This window comes from Suillus plorans (genome assembly GCF_016647745.1).
Source record: "Suillus plorans strain S12 chromosome Unknown HD556scaffold_56, whole genome shotgun sequence".
NCBI lineage: Eukaryota > Fungi > Basidiomycota > Agaricomycetes > Boletales > Suillaceae > Suillus > Suillus plorans.
In genome coordinates, this window is record NW_024537440.1 from 254,978 (window position 1) to 271,782 (window position 16,805).

General features: G+C 48.3%; 5 protein-coding genes across 5 annotated transcripts; 4 read left to right on the forward strand and 1 right to left on the reverse strand.

The window, feature by feature from the left end:
- Positions 1–2,540: 2,540 nt before the first annotated feature.
- Positions 2,541–4,409, reverse strand: HD556DRAFT_765342 (uncharacterized protein). Its single transcript, XM_041311559.1, has 9 exons — positions 3,921–4,409; positions 3,829–3,861; positions 3,600–3,772; positions 3,471–3,553; positions 3,204–3,413; positions 3,010–3,145; positions 2,882–2,960; positions 2,739–2,817; positions 2,541–2,661 (listed from the first exon to the last, which is right to left on the reverse strand). Exons 1-8 carry the CDS (start codon positions 4,176–4,178, stop codon positions 2,770–2,772), a joined length of 1,020 nt encoding a protein of 339 aa, XP_041156802.1. The 5' UTR covers positions 4,179–4,409; the 3' UTR covers positions 2,541–2,661; positions 2,739–2,769.
- Positions 4,410–5,209: 800 nt separating this feature from the next.
- HD556DRAFT_1243379 (major facilitator superfamily domain-containing protein) lies at positions 5,210–7,237 on the forward strand (the record flags this gene model as incomplete). Its single annotated transcript, XM_041298367.1, has 13 exons — positions 5,210–5,376; positions 5,428–5,454; positions 5,508–5,536; positions 5,590–5,638; positions 5,690–5,767; positions 5,821–5,905; positions 5,951–6,303; positions 6,357–6,453; positions 6,503–6,695; positions 6,748–6,805; positions 6,858–6,893; positions 7,002–7,086; positions 7,139–7,237. The coding sequence occupies 13 exons, from the start codon at positions 5,210–5,212 to the stop codon at positions 7,235–7,237; spliced, it is 1,356 nt and encodes a 451-aa protein (XP_041156803.1).
- A 2,879-nt stretch (positions 7,238–10,116) lies between these two features.
- On the forward strand, positions 10,117–11,427 carry HD556DRAFT_766719 (GTP-binding protein). Its single transcript, XM_041311561.1, has 6 exons — positions 10,117–10,382; positions 10,433–10,465; positions 10,511–10,683; positions 10,737–10,819; positions 10,881–11,078; positions 11,131–11,427. The coding sequence occupies exons 1-6, from the start codon at positions 10,239–10,241 to the stop codon at positions 11,271–11,273; spliced, it is 774 nt and encodes a 257-aa protein (XP_041156804.1). The 5' UTR covers positions 10,117–10,238; the 3' UTR covers positions 11,274–11,427.
- Positions 11,428–13,120: 1,693 nt separating this feature from the next.
- On the forward strand, positions 13,121–14,341 carry HD556DRAFT_1396221 (uncharacterized protein; the record flags this gene model as incomplete). Its single annotated transcript, XM_041303698.1, is given in 6 exon segments — positions 13,121–13,150; positions 13,163–13,164; positions 13,268–13,322; positions 13,379–13,424; positions 13,477–13,902; positions 13,957–14,341. 6 exon segments carry the CDS (start codon positions 13,124–13,126, stop codon positions 13,965–13,967), a joined length of 567 nt encoding a protein of 188 aa, XP_041156805.1. The 3' UTR covers positions 13,968–14,341.
- An 806-nt stretch (positions 14,342–15,147) lies between these two features.
- HD556DRAFT_1446785 (translation initiation factor eIF 4e-like domain-containing protein) lies at positions 15,148–16,582 on the forward strand (the record flags this gene model as incomplete). The annotated part of the gene is made up of 3 exons (XM_041307152.1): positions 15,148–15,716; positions 15,768–16,299; positions 16,352–16,582. The coding sequence occupies 3 exons, from the start codon at positions 15,148–15,150 to the stop codon at positions 16,580–16,582; spliced, it is 1,332 nt and encodes a 443-aa protein (XP_041156806.1).
- Between the last annotated feature and the right edge of the window lie 223 nt (positions 16,583–16,805).

Genomic DNA, 16,805 nt, shown 5'->3' on the forward strand with positions numbered 1-16,805 from the left:
ACATCACAGTCTGCGCCGCTCAGGAGTTGAAACTGGCGTGCTTCGTATCGTACAAAACACGAGCGCATAGTATGCATCGAAAAACAGAAAACTTGGCTCGAGCACCATCTACTTCTTTTCAGTCAAGTTCTTTGCTGCAGGCTGTCAGTAAGTTTCGACTTCCAACCAAGCGAGGGGCGTACACAAGCGATTTTCAAGAATGAACTCAAGAATCTTCTTCCCCAGCTCCTCTCTGCCGTAGCCTTGACGAGAAATCTCTTTCGCTCCTTTCTCAACTGCGACAGCCGTGGGAGATTTCAGGTAGTAGTTCACGGCAGACTCGACGCGCTTCAAGTCCCCCAAGTAGTTCAACGGGAGAAAGGCGGAGTACTCAAGGGCGAGAATAGTAGCTGCTTCCTGTCATCAAGACTATAACTGATCATGCGGTGAGAAACTAACCAATGCCAGTCTGAATTATTTGATTCGCACCCGATGAACCTTTTGCAGCCTGTTACACTCTTACAGCGCTGAGAATCGATATGGAGGAAAACCGACATACCAAAGGTTGAAGGATGCGGATAATGTCCTCTAGCTTGATTTCGCCCTAGCCACAGGTTGAAAGTGTGGGTATCAGAATCAACTCCACAGAATAAAACACTTGCCTCCTGCGGGAAACGAATGTCAGAGTCATGAGGTGGCAAATTAACATTTGGTTAATGACAGGTACGCACGTTCTATTTGGTTGACGCAACAGTTGTGAATAATTAACCACCAGATTGTAGACCATGATTGCTGTGCTCAGGTAACTTACAAACTGTCAGGGGTTGGAACCTGATGAGCATCACTATGTAATGGCGAATACCATCGATGGACGTACGAGCTAAATAAAAGGTTTGTCAGTGGAGTACAATCATTTCAGACAGGACATGATTAACGCACATTCTGCGAGCACATGATGAATACAAGGTATTATGTGATTGAAAGAACCCTTGGCGATTAAAAGATACTCACATCCTATAGTGAAAGAATCAAAACGATTGATACATTTCATGCTTCGCGTTATAAGGATCAAATGACTCACATTCTGCACAGGACAAGAAATATGCAAGATGAATGAACACGGAAAATAAATCATCAAGGATGGACACTCAACGAACTATGCATTATATGAGTGATGATGATTCGATTCATCTGAGAGAATAGAAAATGCTTACATTGGGCTATGAAAACAAGTGAACGTTGTCATACTATTCAGTACCATTTCGATACAAGATACTATCAAGATACATACCACCTATCAACAGGCGGGCAGCAGGATCATGAGCATGGGTTAAGGATGTGAAACTATCAAGGCACTTACTTCCTGTCAACAGGCGAGCCAGCCGCGAGGGATGAGGATCACGAGTATGGGTCGAGGACTAGAAACCATCAAGGTACTTACTTTCTGTCAACAGGCGAGTGGCAACAAGGGATGGGGATCGTGAGCATGTGTCGAGGACTAGAAACTATCGAGGCACTTACGCTCTGTCAACAGGGCGAGCAGCAACGAGGGATGGGGACCATGAGCATGGCTCGAGGACCAGAAACCATCGAGGTACTTACTTTCTGTCAACAGGGGAGTAGTAGCGAGGGATGGGGATCATGAGCATGGGTCGATGACCAGAAACCATCAAGGCACTTACCACCTGTCAACAGGCGAGGAATGGGGATCCTGAGCATGGGTTAAGGGTGTGAAATCATCAAGGCACTTACTTCCTGTCAACAGGCGAGCGGCAGCGAGGGATGGGGATCATGAGCATGGGTCGAGGACCAGAAACTATCAAGGAACTTACCCGCTATCAACAGACAAGCAGTAGGGAGGGATGGGGATCATGAGCATGAGCATGAGTTAAGGGTGTGAAACTATTAAGATACTTACGGTCTGTCAACAGGCGAGCAGCAGCGAGGGATGGGGATCATGAGCATGAGTAAAGAACCAGAAATCATTAAGGCACTTACCCGCTGTCAACAGGCGAGGAATGGGGGTCACGAGCATGAGTAGAGAACCAGAAATCATTAAGGCACTTACCGCCTGTCAACAGGCGAGGAATGGGGATCATGAGCTTGGGTCGAAGACTAAAAAAATCAAGGCACTTACGTTCTGTCAACAGGGCAAGCGGCAGCGAGGGATGGGGATCATGAGCATGAGTCGAGGACCAGAAACCATCAAGGCACTTACCATCTGTCAACAGGCGAGGAATGGGGATCCTGAGCATGGGTTAAGGGTATGAAATCATCAAGACACTTACATACTGTCAACAGACGAGGAATTGGGATCATGAATATGGGTTAAGGGTGTGAAACCATCAAGGTACTTACTGCCTATCAGCAGGCGAGCAGCATCGAGGGATGGCGATCATGAGCTTGGGCCGAAGACTAGAAACCATCAAGGCACTTACCGGCTGTCAACAGGCGAGCAGCAGCGAGGGATGAGGATCATGAGTATGGGTCGAGGACTAGAAACCATCAAGGTACTTACTATCTGTCAACAGGCGAGTGACAACAAGGGATGGGGATCATGAGCATGTGTCGAAAACTGGAAACCATCGAGGCACTTACGCCCTGTCAACAGGGCGAGCAGCAACGAGGGATGGGGACCATGAGCATGGCTCGAGGACCAGAAACCATCAAGGTACTTACTTGCTGTCAACAGGCAAGCAGCAGCGAGGGATGGCGATCATGAGCATGGGTCGATGACTAGAAACCATCATGGCACTTACCCACTGTCAACAGGCGAGTAGCAACAAGGTATCAGCGCTGTCCATCCTGTTCCAGCTTCGTAAATCGCAATCTTACCAGCTGTTATCCCATCCGTGAGCATCATTACCAGGGAATCGTCAGATTGAATCAATCTTTGTCTTACTTTAAGATGTGGAAACCACCCAGCAATTTTGGATTGATAAAATAGCCCGAATAGCTGATGCGCACGATCCACGACTATTCTAGATGATGTTGGAACAAACGTATGTGACTTGTAAATCTGTGACTCACGTCACAGCACACTTGATGCAAAGCTCTAGATTCGATTGTTGCGTTGATACCAAGCACAACTGCAATTCTTCATTGTCCAATGCGAGAGTGGTGCTTTCCAGCAGAGTGTCACAGTTTGTATCCTGTTTGTTCATATCTAGGACGGTTGCTAATCTTAACTTTGACATGGGGAGAAGTTGATCTGAATCACTTACACTGCAAGCGTACATAGGACTTATAACGGGCACGGTTTTCAGATTTGCGCAACTTCTCCAAGACACCTGTATTCGTAAACAGTTCCTCAACGCCCTGGGCAATCCTCTTTGAGCGTTCTTCTGCTGATACACCTTGTAGTTGCTTCTTGATATCACCATACGCAACTGCACGCAGAGCGTCAAACTTGGTGAACACCGCAATCACAGGAGCTGAAGATCAATCATGTAGTCCGAGCACGGCAAGTGACAATGAAGTTGCAAACTCACCGTTCCCAGTGTCGCACTCCGAGAAGAACTTCTCCTCCGACCGCTGGAATGTTCGAGAATGCTCGTCCATCGGAATACAATACCTGACGGTAATCAACAAGCGCGGAAGGTCAGAAAGGTGTTGGTTACCAAATAGCATGGATTCGGTCCTCTAATTTCGTCGCATGTGCGCGTTCTGAGATAAAGTTCTTCATGCTCTCGAATTCTTTATCAGTGCCCGCTTCGAAACCACACGAGTCGTGAAAGATGAAAACAGGATTACTTCTGAACACCATTTCGTTTGTGATGTCGTGATTTCCACGCTGAGCGTCCGTCAGCGCACATAATGATAATACCACAGGGCACATGATGCACACACCTTGAGCGAGGATTCTACGATGGCAGCATCGATCTAGCCATAATTGATGAGCGATAGACCCGTGCATGGCATAGATCACCCATCACTCGCACCTTGTGTCCTTTGGCATTGTAAATTTCTGGTTGATCCGTGGTGTTGCAGACCTTCTGAAGGATGGTCGTTTTACCTGCGTTTGCTCTCCCCATGATCAGAACTCGGAAGCGCCCGATTCTTTGTCTGATGTCCTGGGCACCGATAGTTGCCATTGATGTGCGTCCTGAAGTAAAGGTGATTTGGTTTATCGTGAAAGGATACAGAACGAGGTCGTGGCGAGCGTCGATAGCGAACGAGAAGCAAGGGGGGGTTGCCATCGCGTATGACACAACAGCTACTCACGCTGTCTAAGTATGCCGGAGACCCCTTCGGGGCTTTGCCCAAATACTTACATGCATGTCTCAATTTGTTCCTTACAGCTACCTTTCAAATTTCAACGCCCGCATCTAATAAAGAAGATATCTTCAGGCTCAAACCAGCCTGACTTATACTTGCTCGGTTCTTGAGTGCGTACGACCTTTAGAGGTCCCGCACATTCGGACGCATGACGTATGTGGCACAATGCTCCGAGGGGATATGTGGCGTAACCATGCATTTTAGAGTGGGATCAGACTGTGCCCTGTGCGCCACTAGGGGGTTGATCAAATCAGGGGATACTACGAGTAAACTTTGGTCTCCTGTGCTTACGAGTGAACAGCATCATCGGTCCGATTGTGGAAACACGTTAGCAAGACTAAGTACTAGCGATCAAGAAAAGGCATACCTCAGCGAGACGCGATCTGAGGTAAAACTACGTGGAGGAAAACATACAAGTAGGAAGTCCGAGACGTAGAAAGCTACCTGCAGTGAGAACGAAGATACGAAAAGGTAAAGAAGCTCCAGAGGCTAATCCTCCGGAGTTGGTAGTATTATTGTCAACAATCGTCAACAAGGCCCTCGGAACGCGAGTCCATGAACCGTTGTTTGAGAAACCGGGGCTGGGTACAACTCAGACTCAACGCCCCACGTACGATATTCCTGGCCTCCATGGTTTGACATATTGTTCCTGTGGTGGCCAAGCATAGTGTGAACCAAATTAGCTCCGTTTGCACAAATTGTCAAATCTTGCTGACAATCTCGAACGTATAAGGTAATGTAGGGGGTTCATCTCAAGTTCATTGACCTTATCATCAGGCTGTGACTAATTAAAGTGTCAGTTGCAAAAGGCTCAGAGTCAATACATCGACGTTACGTTTCCCACACGCTCTCACTTTCCTCCGTGAAGCCGAGCCAGGGTTCACAACTCGTGACTAGGTGAGGGTCTATGTACTATATATACAGTTGCCACCGTCGTTTGTCCCAGCTCTCGATGGCGTCTGAATCCAAGCCTCATACAGGAGCCCCTTGCCATGAGGATAAACAGGCCTCGGAGACACTAGTGGAATCATATCCGGTCACCAAGGGGTCCGACCCTCCCTCACTCTCGAACGAGTTTCCTGAAGGTGGTCTGGCAGCTTGGATAACTGTCCTTGGATCGTAATAATTGTTATTTGGACAATAAACCCGAGTCTTGATTGATTTGTCTAGGTTCCTTGTGCAGTTCAGCGGCTTCGGGTGAGTCTATTACTGGTGCTAGTCAAGAACGGTGTATGACTCCGAGTTAAAAGTTATGCCACTTCATTTGGTGTATATCAAGGTACCATGACTTTACATCATAGCACGGATGGATGCTTAACTCTTACACTCCAGATTTTTATACCCAACACTACCTCACAAAAGAAACATCATCAGCTATATCGTGAGCTTCTACTTCGGTCTCCACGCCGCCCATCCTCAAGGTCTCTTGTAGATGGATAGGGAGCGTGAATATGTTTTTACTCACCTCTGTAGGCCTCGTATCAGGCTCACTGTATGACCGAGGATATTTGTGAGTCTCATTTTGTTGGACGTGTTCGATGATGCTCAGCACCCTTTGACTAGCTACCATCTTATGATTGCCGGATCACTTCTGCAGAGTTTCTCTCTTTTCATGTTATCTTTGTCAAAACCTGATCAGTACTACCAGGTAACTTTCCCCAGCTCTCTAGTCTTATCTTCTGACTTTGTTTAGATATTCCTTGCTCAAGGGATGGGTTCAGGTATCGCAGCCGGGCTCTTGTTTGTCCCGAGCACGGCTGTCACTGCGCATTATTTCCGACGCAAACGTACCCTGGTTCTCACATTCGTCGCTACGGGATCTTCATTGGGCGCTACCATCCATCCGATCATGCTTAATAACCTTTTGAATGGTCCTCTCGGCTTTTCCAATGGTGTCCGTGCAAGCGCAGGGTTGGTCACCGTGCTCCTTCTAATCGCATGTCTATGCATGCGAACTCGCCTTGATTCGCCGACGACACCGGTAAACTACGTTGCGGCAGCTAAAAAGTGTATTCGCGATGTACCGTTTATTTTAATGACCGCAGCGTGAGACCTACCGCGCACCTTTTCTCGAATCCCTCCAAATAACTTTTTTGTAGGGGCTTTCTTTTCCAGATTGGCCTATACTATCCGATGTTCTTTTTTCAACTCGACTGTATCCAACACGGCATCAGCACCACGTTCTCGTTTTACTCTGTAGGATCCAGCGCTATGCATGTGATGTGTCTACTGACTGTGTCACTAGCTAGTTATTTTAAATGCTGCCAATTCGGTGGGACGAGTCACGTCGGGCTTCATCGCAGCCTTCACAGGAGTCCCGAATTTAACCATAGTTGCGACGATTGCATGCGGTGTACTCAACTTGGGCTTTATTGGATTGAGTAATCTGCCCAGCGCCATAGTGCTTGGTGTGGTTTATGGATATTTTGCAGGGCTATGTGAGTAATTTTGTTTCTACTCGTTGTATTGATGTGTTGATGGATGGTGCAGACATCGGGGTATGGACCCCACTTATAGCTGATTTAACATCTGACCCATCTGAGCTTGGGTGAGTAATGGCCTAATTTTGGATGACATCATTCAAACTGGGTCTATGATAGTGCGCGGATGGGCATCTCCTTTTTCGTGAGCGGTGAGTCTTGTCAGATCATAATCACTCCCGAGCTATTACGAACTTGCACGCGTTACTACAGGATTCGGGATTTTGATCGGCAAGTGCATTTCTGACATCACTCGCTTCAAAGTCTAAGTTTTATTCTAGGAACGCCTATAGCTGGCGCTCTGCTGACATCAAACTATATTTGGTGGATACCCGCGGTGTTCTCCGGGGTGAGTCTATATACTGTTTCTCCACCAAAGTCTCCGATTCACCGGATCACAGGTCATTGCGCTGGCTGGTAGCATGGTGTATATCGTCATGCGGTTAGTGTTGGCGAAAGGCAGATCGAAGAAACAGCACGTATTAGAAAGCTGTCCGTAAGGAATACACCACAGCGCCTTTGAGACTGCATAGAGGCAGGTTCATGTGTGCGAGAGAATTGCTGTCACATCAGTTTGTGCCCACCGTGTATTCCTACGCATCTTCCTTATCATTCCGCGATCGTCACACCTTCTCCAAACGTATCGCTTAGTACTTTGAATCGCTGTGACTGGGGACACGCTCGCGGTAAATGACTCGGTAGGCAATCAACACGTTATACAGCTCGAATTCAATCAAGATCACTGGCCGCCGGTTCAATCAACAAGCTCAACGCTCGTCGGTTTGTCTGTTCGCCGATATTGTGACCGAACTCGGCTATAGCTATTTTTAGCCGCATCTATAATGAATGTTGATACCAAACCACGGACTACTATAGACTCAGCTCGTCGATCTCACACACTCAACTTACCTCTCCTGTCAGAGATGTTTGTTGGTCTCGTGTATTTACTTTATCACGATCACAGATCTCGACCTCGGATTCAATCAAACAATGGCCAATTACACTTGTCTGCCCGAAGAAGCAGAACAAAAGCTCAGAAACTTGACCAAATCTATCGGTTATTCATCCGGATTTCAAATATAAGTATCGCGCTGTTTTCCTCAGTGAACGTTCAACCGCCTCATCGGCCTTCAATATTTCAATTTGGGCTGGGACATCGCCAACTTTAACCTCACAGGTCTTGTTTCTATGTAAAAATGGCTGCATCCTCAGAATTCCCCTCGCTGGAAGAGTTTGTGATGGAAGCCAGTGTTTCGTGCGCGCCTTGGACAGAGGCTGAGCAACTCTGTCACGCGTGCAAGGTAAATCAGAACCTCCCCTGGTCCAACAGTCAGGCCTCGAGCAGCTCTTTGACAGTGATCACACAATTCTCAGGCTTTTGTTTTACTCAGCTCCGGACCCTGCAGCTCGACTTTCCTCGTTGCTACTTCAAGCTTCAACCTTGATAGCAACCCGTCCTTTGAAAGCCGTGGCAAGTCGACTACACGTCCGCTCACGGATAGAGAAACGGTACCCACCGCCTTCCGTGCTCTCTCAATGGTCCCTACTTGCTTGAAGTAGTGGGACGAGGTTAATGGCTATCTCGATCTTTTGAATGGAAGCCCCGAGTCTGAGGAGACGGACTGAATACGTTTTTTTGTATCATCTGACCAACATACCGTTTTCAACATCATCGCACTTGAAGTTCTCTTTTTTTTTCTTACGCTACCCAATAGCACCACTTGGAAATCCATGTTCTACTTATATCTGTCTCGTGCCTTCCAATATCACTTGCATGCGCGCTATTGGATGATATAATCGATGAGAGGATATACCGCACACCATCCAAACGTGTCAACTGCTGGCTAGATATTGCGACACCTGCAACGACATACAGGACCTTTCACGAGCCTAAAAACTTGTGCTTCCACTTTACCTATCTCTTCTTCACAGATGTTGGCGGTGAGACTGGAGAGGATGGAAGGAGAGAATCGCCTAAACTTGCCTGCTTCATCTTCGTTGGACATGGTGACTTGTTATTCCATCGAACCGTGCGCGTGATTTATAAATGGAGTGCTTACTAGTACATAAAAACTGTGTGGGTGCTGTTATGCGGTTGTGTTACTGAGAACGAGAAAAAATGTCTGCTTGGTTGCAAGCAGGGCCCTGATAGCGATCCCGACCTGTGCAGGAGTGAGCGGCTATTCCCACATTAGTAGGAGTGAATGCGACGCACCAAAGTTAACCTTGAATCCCTGAATTGTAGGAGCCCGCAAGGAGACGCATGGAGGTGAGGGTACATGAGACAGTTGGTAGCAAAAGTAGTAAGAAGGCATCCGTGCGAGCATAAGCGCGGGCATCTGCGTCAATGAAGGAGTTCGCGTCGGTGCAAGCCCCTACATCCACGCAAGTATCCACGTCCATTAAAGTGCAGGAATCTGCATGCGCACGGCAGCAGGTGTTGGCAAGGACGGTGCTCATGCTCACCACTGGTAGAAGGTGTCATGGTGACTGGGTGGATGGTTCCTCCCCTTATCAGGGTTTGGGGTGAGGAACCTGACGAGAGTTCACAACAGTGAACTTCCTACACGAGTGAGCTTGAGAGATCAGTGTGCCAGTGCTCTCTACTCGTAGCCGGCTTCCACACTGTACTTCAATGACTTCGGTGCACGTAACGATCTGGGCCGTTGGAGCTATACTGGAATTCGTAGCAGAAAAGAAAATCTGAAAGAAAGCAGGCTGCAGACAGGGCACCGGAGCTTGCTAGAATTAACCTGCCAATGGGCGCTGTGGGGTAGGCAGAGAAGAGAACCCACATGTTGCACAGCCGCAGTGCACGAAGTTCTCTTACATAAAATTAAATCTAAAACAACCAACTCCACACTCCGCTTGCGAACTAATTTCAAATATCCGAGTCGTTGGCCTTGCAAGGACTTCGTGTACACCTCAGCATTGCACAGGGTTGCCTCATGGTATACAGCCATATCAATATTAATATCGCCCATCGGGCTTCTGGCCAACCACGTGCAGTCGGACTCATAGAAAACATGGTATGTGATATAGCTGTTGAGTCGGACTGGCATGAGGACCCATGGTTTTTCAAGGGTAAATGAAGGAACTGTCTGTCTTTTAGCTGACTGGAAACTTGCGCAAACAGATGGCACAAAAAAAACATGGACTCGGCGCAAAAGCTCACAAACTAACTGGTCCAATGATAGACGCAACATCTTTGGGGAAAAGTTCAGCTAGCGTGTCGAGCGTAGCCAGGTTATCATAGGCCTGGGCAAGTACTATAGGCTGCCACGCTTGCACAGTTAACTAATGAATCGAAACCTCAAAGTGCCAACACACTTCGTGCGCCTCATGGTACACAGCTCTCCTGTATTAATAACATTGCCCATTGCCCAAGTACTGAATCTAGATGCCGGCTTAGGGTTGAGTATTTGCCGGGTTCACACCCTGCAATGATTATAAGGCGAGACCAACGCTTCTTCGTGACTCACATTTGCTACCACTTCCACCATGGATCCCTCAAGGATAAGAGAGAAAATCGGTCGCTTTCGAATCCTCGTTATAGGAAGAGCGAACGCAGGGAAAACGACCATCCTCCAAAGAGTTTGCAACACACGGGATAATCCAAAAATATACAACAGCGACGGGGAACGGGTAGGCATCATATTGCTAGTAGGAGTATGGTACTGACTCGTCGACATCAGATCGATGTTGAAGTTTTAACGGCATCTAGAGAGGTAAGGTGTGCTCTTAGTCGATGCCATGAGCTGACGTCCTCTCAGCGCGGACTGCACGACATCGAGAATGAAATGGTGTTCGAAAGCAACCCGGGGTTCATTTTCCACGATTCACGGGGTTTTGAGGCAGGCGGCACATCCGAATTCGAACAGGTCAAGGCATTCATCTCGCGCCGTTCTAAGGAAGATCGAATAAAGAATCAGCTACATGCTATCTGGTAATTGCAACCGATCAATCGCGACAATGTGTTACCTCACAGATTCGACATAGGTATTGCATTCCCATGGACGAAGCATGCAGGTCGTTCACTGCAGCTGAAAAGAAATTCTTCTCTGAGTGCGACACAGGAAGCAGTATGTTTTCGCATCCCATATTCGTTGACATTCGACTCATGCGCAGAATCACAATCCTCAGTACCGGTGATAGTATTATTCACAAAGTTTGACGCGCTATACGACGTCGAATTCACCAAGCTAAGGGCGGAAGGAAGATCTCGGAAAGACGCTAGGGAACTGGCCCCGAAACAAGCCGAAGAGTCATTCCCTAACGGGCCACAATTGAAGTTTCTCAAGGAAGTACGATGGCCTCCAAAATGTCATGTGTGCCTTTCTAGTAAGCCGGTTCGTCGTCGAGTCGCGATACACGATGACCTTTGATCTATTAGACATGGAGAAGGATGATGCAGATTGCAGGATACTCATTGAACGCACGGCCGGAACTCTGGATAATGAAGTGCTTCAGCAAATATTCGTCTCGACCCAGCAGACCAATCTGGAGATCTGCATGAAATATGCAGTTGAGAGGTAACTACCCATGGACTCATTCACCTGCCGCAAACGTTAGCGACTGATATTGCACAGAACACTCCCAAAACATATGGACTCTGCAGAGACAACGTCATCTGAGGGTTATGAGAGGATAATTGGGATATTGGGCGTCTGGTTTCCACACATTCAGGTAAGATTATCGTAAAGTTCGAACATTGCTCTCATTTACGTTGGACGTTCACTTACAGACAGTACGTGTGTCGATCCTCGTTCGAGCAAGAGCCATGCTGATCCAAGGCGTCGCCCACCGTTCGGCAGTACGTGAGTGTGTCGATCCTCGTTCGAGCAGGAGTCTTGCTGATCCAAGTCGTCGCCCACCGTTCGGCAGTACGTGAGTGTGTCGATCCTCGTTCGAGCAGGAGTCTTGCTGATCCAAGTCGTCGCCCACCGTTCGCAGTACGTGAGTGTGTCGATCCTCGTTCGATCAAGATCTATGCTGATCCAAGTCGTCGCCCACCGTTCGCAGAACGTGAGTGTGTCGATCCCTCGAGCAGGAGCCATGCTGATCCAAGTCGTCGCCCACCGTTCGCAGATGGTGAGTGTGTCGATCCTCGTTCGAGCAAGAGCCATGCTGATTCAAGTCGTCGCCCACCGTTTGCAGCTGGTGAGTGTGTCGATCCTCGTTCGAGCAGGAGCCATGCTGATCCAAGTCGTCGCCCACCGTTCGCAGATGGTGAGTGTGTCGATCCTCGTTCGAGCAAGAGCCATGCTGATTCAAGTCGTCGCCCACCGTTTGCAGCTGGTGAGTGTGTCGATCCTCGTTCGAGCAGGAGCCATGCTGATCCAAGTCGTCGCCCACCGTTCGCAGGACGTGAGTGTGTCGATCCTCGTTCGAGCAAGAGCCATGCTGATCCAAGTCGTCGCCCACCGTTCGCAGTATGTGAGTGTGTCGATCCTCGTTCGAGCAACAGCCATGCTGATCCAAGTCGTCGCCCCCCGTTCGCAGACCGTGAGTGTGTCGATCCTCGTTCGAGCAAGAGCCATGCTGATCCAAGTCGTCGCCCACCGTTCGCAGTATGTGAGTGTGTCGATCCCCGTTCGAGCAGGATCCATGCTGATCCAAGTCGTCGCCCACCGTTCGCAGGACGTGAGTGTGTCGATCCTCGTCTGAGCTTGAGCTATGCTGATCCAGGTCGTTGCCCACTACCCGAAGCGTGTGAGTTTTTGATCTTCCTTCAACGAGCTCGAGCCATGCTGATTGAAGTCTTTGCTCACTGCTCAAAGCATGTGAGTGTTTGATCCTCCATCAAGTGTAGCCTTCCTGAATCAAGCCATCGTCCGCTGATATGTTGATAGCAAGTCAGTCCATTGATTCTTTGTCGAGTTCGAGCATTCCTGACCAACACAATTGATCATCTATCGCCAGGAGGTCAGTACATCGATCCTCCACCGACTTTCAGCTACTGACAGAAGATATCGTCCATTCGTTGACAGCTTGTGAGTGTGATCATCCTTTGTCGATCTCTTGCCTTCCTTACCGATGCAATCGCTGATTTATTGTTAGGATGTGGGTGCATTGATTCTACGTCGCCCTCACTGACCGAACACAATACCGCTCCGTTGACAGGTTGTGAGTTTCTCGATCCATCATCGAATGCGAGCCATACTGACTGAGGACACCGACCATCCATTCACAGGATGTAAGCACATCCTCCGCAGTCGAATTGGAGCACTACTGACCAATGAAATCGCTGATCCCGTTGACAGTCCGTGAGTGTGTTCATCTGCCATTGAGCTCGAGCGTTGCTCACCAACGACATCACTGATCCGTTGACAGGGCGTGAGTCCCTCGATCCCTCATCCTCATTCAAGCTCTAGCTCTGTTCACCAATGGCATTACTCATCCATTGCCAGGAAGTCAGTGTGCTGATCCTCCATCGAGTTCGAGATTTGCTTACCATTGAAATCGCGCATCCTTCAATAGATGGTGAGTCCAGAGCCTTGCTAGCGAACGACATCGCTGATCCATCAATAGGAGCTGCTTGACAAAGATTACCGTGTAAAGATACGGTCTAGGTTACTCTCTGCGGTATGTTTAATTGGTTACAGATTGTGAATACATTTCTCATGTTGCGAATCTGCCAGGCCTCCGACTCATCACCTTTGGAGAATATTGTTCAGCTCACTTCTGGTGATTTTTTGAGGTTACGTTGCGATGAACCTGCTTATCATTGACCATTTAGCTGTTGTCATCATCTTCGAACACTCTTTCTACATTTTCGACAAGCGGCGCTATCTTCAGGACAAGGAGTCTGATCCCTTATTTCATGTCGCTCTCGAGCAGTACATGGCATCTCCGCACGCAGCTGCTGTCAGGAAAGCTGTGAGTGCTGCCGTCCAGGCATATGAAGAAGCTGTGGCTACTGCCACCTGCGCATATGAAGAAGCTGTGAGGACTGCTGTCTATTCATATCAAGGAAAGCTGCCTTGGATGGCGAAGTTACCGTTTGAACCCTTCAAGAGGAAGGCAAAAGCTTTCGAAAGCTCTCAGGCACAGGCAAAAGAAGATTTCGAACGCTCTCAGGCAAAGGAAAAAGAATCTTCGTGCTCTCGGGCTAAGGCAGAGTTAATCAAGGCTGTTCTTGAAATCGCTCTAGGTCATCGCTTGCGTACGTTTCACCGCCACGTTGTGGCAACACTCCCGCTGATTCGTTTGTTTTCAGCTAGACCTTGATGATGCAACACACACCATCATGATCAATCATAGTCCGATTCGGAGAGGAGCGGAGGTGTCTGGGCTGTGAAGGTTGCTTGAAATTTTTGTCGAGGTAGATTCACGATGTGGAACTGTTGTATGATTGTGTAACATGGCGCTTTGTGTGGTAATACTGTTCTAGACGATGTCAGTTACCCTCAGTCGAGACAGTGGCGACAACCAATTGCACTTGATGTGCTTCTCAAGTATCCGTGGTACGATCGGAATCTGTTGATTCCCACTTCATCTCGTGCCACAACAATTAATCTGTAGTTTCATGCAGTGTATGGTCCTCTTGATCAGGCCTGTCAATCTTTGCGTCACGCTGCCCGTGTGCGCTTATTAAGTTGTTGGTGAAAAGCAGCAAGCTTTTTCAAATTTCCCCATCGGGACATGCATTTTCTATTTTCATTATGCACACTAAATACTTCCAATCCTACGCTGTCCCGGTGCAACCTAAAGCTTATAATTAGTGGATAGTGTATATTGAGCGTGAGTAGCGAAGAGTTACGTTTTTGAGCTTCCATGTGTGAACTGTATGCTGTGCTTATAAGCCAGCGTCAAGCATTACGTACCACGTGACCGAGTATAATAAACATGCAACTTCATCATGATCAGTCAGGACGGACTCGAAGGACACAGCGACAGTGAGGTACCCACCTTCAGGTGACTGTAGATTACCAGACAGAGCAATGAGTTATCAGGGAGCTAAGGGTTTCGTACTGGAATCGTTGGCTTTGAATTCGGTAGTAGTAAGATCATTTAGTAGCATTTGCGTGTAGTGGGTCGCAACGACGAGGGACTCCATCTGAAGATTCTGAACAAATTTCAAACTGGCAAGGACTTGCTCTAGAGCTTGTAGGTTCCTCCAGCCAAGCGCACATTGAAAGAACTTGATAGTCGCGGTAACTCAGTTTCTAAGTAAATGAGGCGGTTACGACATCGAACTCGCCAGGAAATTTAAACCTATTCCTACACCATCACATTCCTATTTTCTGACGACGCCGAAAGATCGCAAATCGGTGGAACAATCAAAGGGAAAGTTGAAAAATTTGATAGACAGCGAGTCCCTGAAACGATGTCAAAGCTTGAATGCGGTGTTGATGTATTGTTGTCGGTTGATTGATCTGGAGTCATCGCTGACTTGCGTCTAACCACCATGTCCAGTCCACCAAACTCGTTGCAAGCGTCCATGCACGCTCCAAAGCCCGAGCGATCATCCGTCCGCCCACCATCTTTGAACCAGCTCGCTGCTCGTATCAATCTTGGCAGCGGTGCAAACACGCCGTCGTCATCCCCAGCTCGCCCACGTCTCGCTGCTTCACTCCTACGCACGGGATCGCAGACCTCATTGTCTACGACGTCCACAAACGACTCAATAGCCGTTAATGCCCCTTCCACTCGCTCGGTGTCTCCGGCGCTCACCGCTACAACTGCCGCCACACCACCGAAATCTACAACTCCATCGATACCAGAGGATGCGCCACTAGCCTCTTCAGAACCTTTGACACAGGAGAACCTTAAAGAGCTTAATCAGGAGTTGAAAGAGAAGAAGGTGAAGGGGTATAAGAATATTCCATCTCTTGACGCGATAACAGCGCACTTGGCTAAAGCGAGATCGCTCAGCGTCGACGGGTCTGCGCGTCCACCAGAAGCTGAGATGGTGGAGGATCCAAAGACACCAGGAGCTACCATGAAAGCACCAGAGCATCCGTTACAGTTTCCATGGTAAATATTCTTATTATTTGTGACCGCGCTATCGTCTAATTACATGTGCAGGACTATCTACCATGACACGAAATCCAAAGCACCCTTCGCTCATCAAAAGGTAGCTACTGAAGAGGGCGCAACACCCTTCCTTTCCGCTCCACCTGAGACAGAAGACTATGAAGCTGGTCTGACTGTCATTGGAGAATTCAATACGGTGGAGTGCTTCTGCCGGTACTTCAATTGGCTGAAACCACCCTCCAAACTGGACCGTAATTCCAACTACCACATTTTTAAATCGGGAATTAAGCCGATGTGGGAGGATCCAGCAAACTCCAACGGTGGCAAGTGGGTTCTGACAATGAAGAATAATCCTGCACTTCTAGACCGCTGCTGGCAATGGCTTGCGATGGCGCTGGTTGGTGAAGAGCTCGAGGAAGGGGACGAGATTTGTGGTGCGGTGGTTAGTCTTCGGAGCAAGGTCGACAGAATTCAAGTATGGACGAGGAGCAAAGATGACGTCGAGAGGCTGAATGGGATAGGAAGAAAGCTTATAAAGCTTCTAGACGTCTCCGAAGCGGATAATATTGGTCTCGAGTTCCAGGTTAGTTCTTAGCCGCCTTATAGGAACACAACTGATAACGGTTCCTTATCAGTACAACACAGATGACCGACCGCTACCTAATAAATTCATCTCCATACAGTCCGCTCCGGCGTCTTCCTTCCGCTCCTCGTTCGGCGTTGCAGCTCATGGACATAAAGGATCGACGGGAGGCATCACTAGTCCAACCAGCGATGCTGGCACTCCGCCAAGCGCTGCTGCTGCCTTTGGGAGCTTTGGTATGCCTATCGGGGGCACATCTGCCTGGAGAGGAGGAAAGCGATAATTCTATTGTTCGATGTATTGGAGCCAGGTGCTGATGGAGCGACGCTGACGAGAACCAAGGAAGAACTCTTGACAAAGATGTATATTGTACCCAAGCTCACTTTTCAGCAGTAGCTTTCGTGGCTGCTCTTTGCGTGTTAACTTATATCATGTCCGTGTACAAAATCCGTTGCAATCACACATCATGCGCTAACACATACATAAATTAACCATTGGACCTGCTA

Coding starts and splice junctions, on each gene's coding strand:
- HD556DRAFT_765342 (XM_041311559.1), bottom strand. CDS start 4,178: ATGGCAACCCCCCCTTGCTTCTCGTTCGCTATCGACGCTCGCCACGAC. Junction 3,554..3,599: donor GACCGAATCCATGCTATTTG/GTAACCAACACC, acceptor GATTACCGTCAG/GTATTGTATTCCGATGGACG. Junction 3,414..3,470: donor GGAGTGCGACACTGGGAACG/GTGAGTTTGCAA, acceptor ATTGATCTTCAG/CTCCTGTGATTGCGGTGTTC.
- HD556DRAFT_766719 (XM_041311561.1), top strand. CDS start 10,239: ATGGATCCCTCAAGGATAAGAGAGAAAATCGGTCGCTTTCGAATCCTC. Junction 10,383..10,432: donor ACAACAGCGACGGGGAACGG/GTAGGCATCATA, acceptor CGTCGACATCAG/ATCGATGTTGAAGTTTTAAC. Junction 10,820..10,880: donor TGAGTGCGACACAGGAAGCA/GTATGTTTTCGC, acceptor CACAATCCTCAG/TACCGGTGATAGTATTATTC.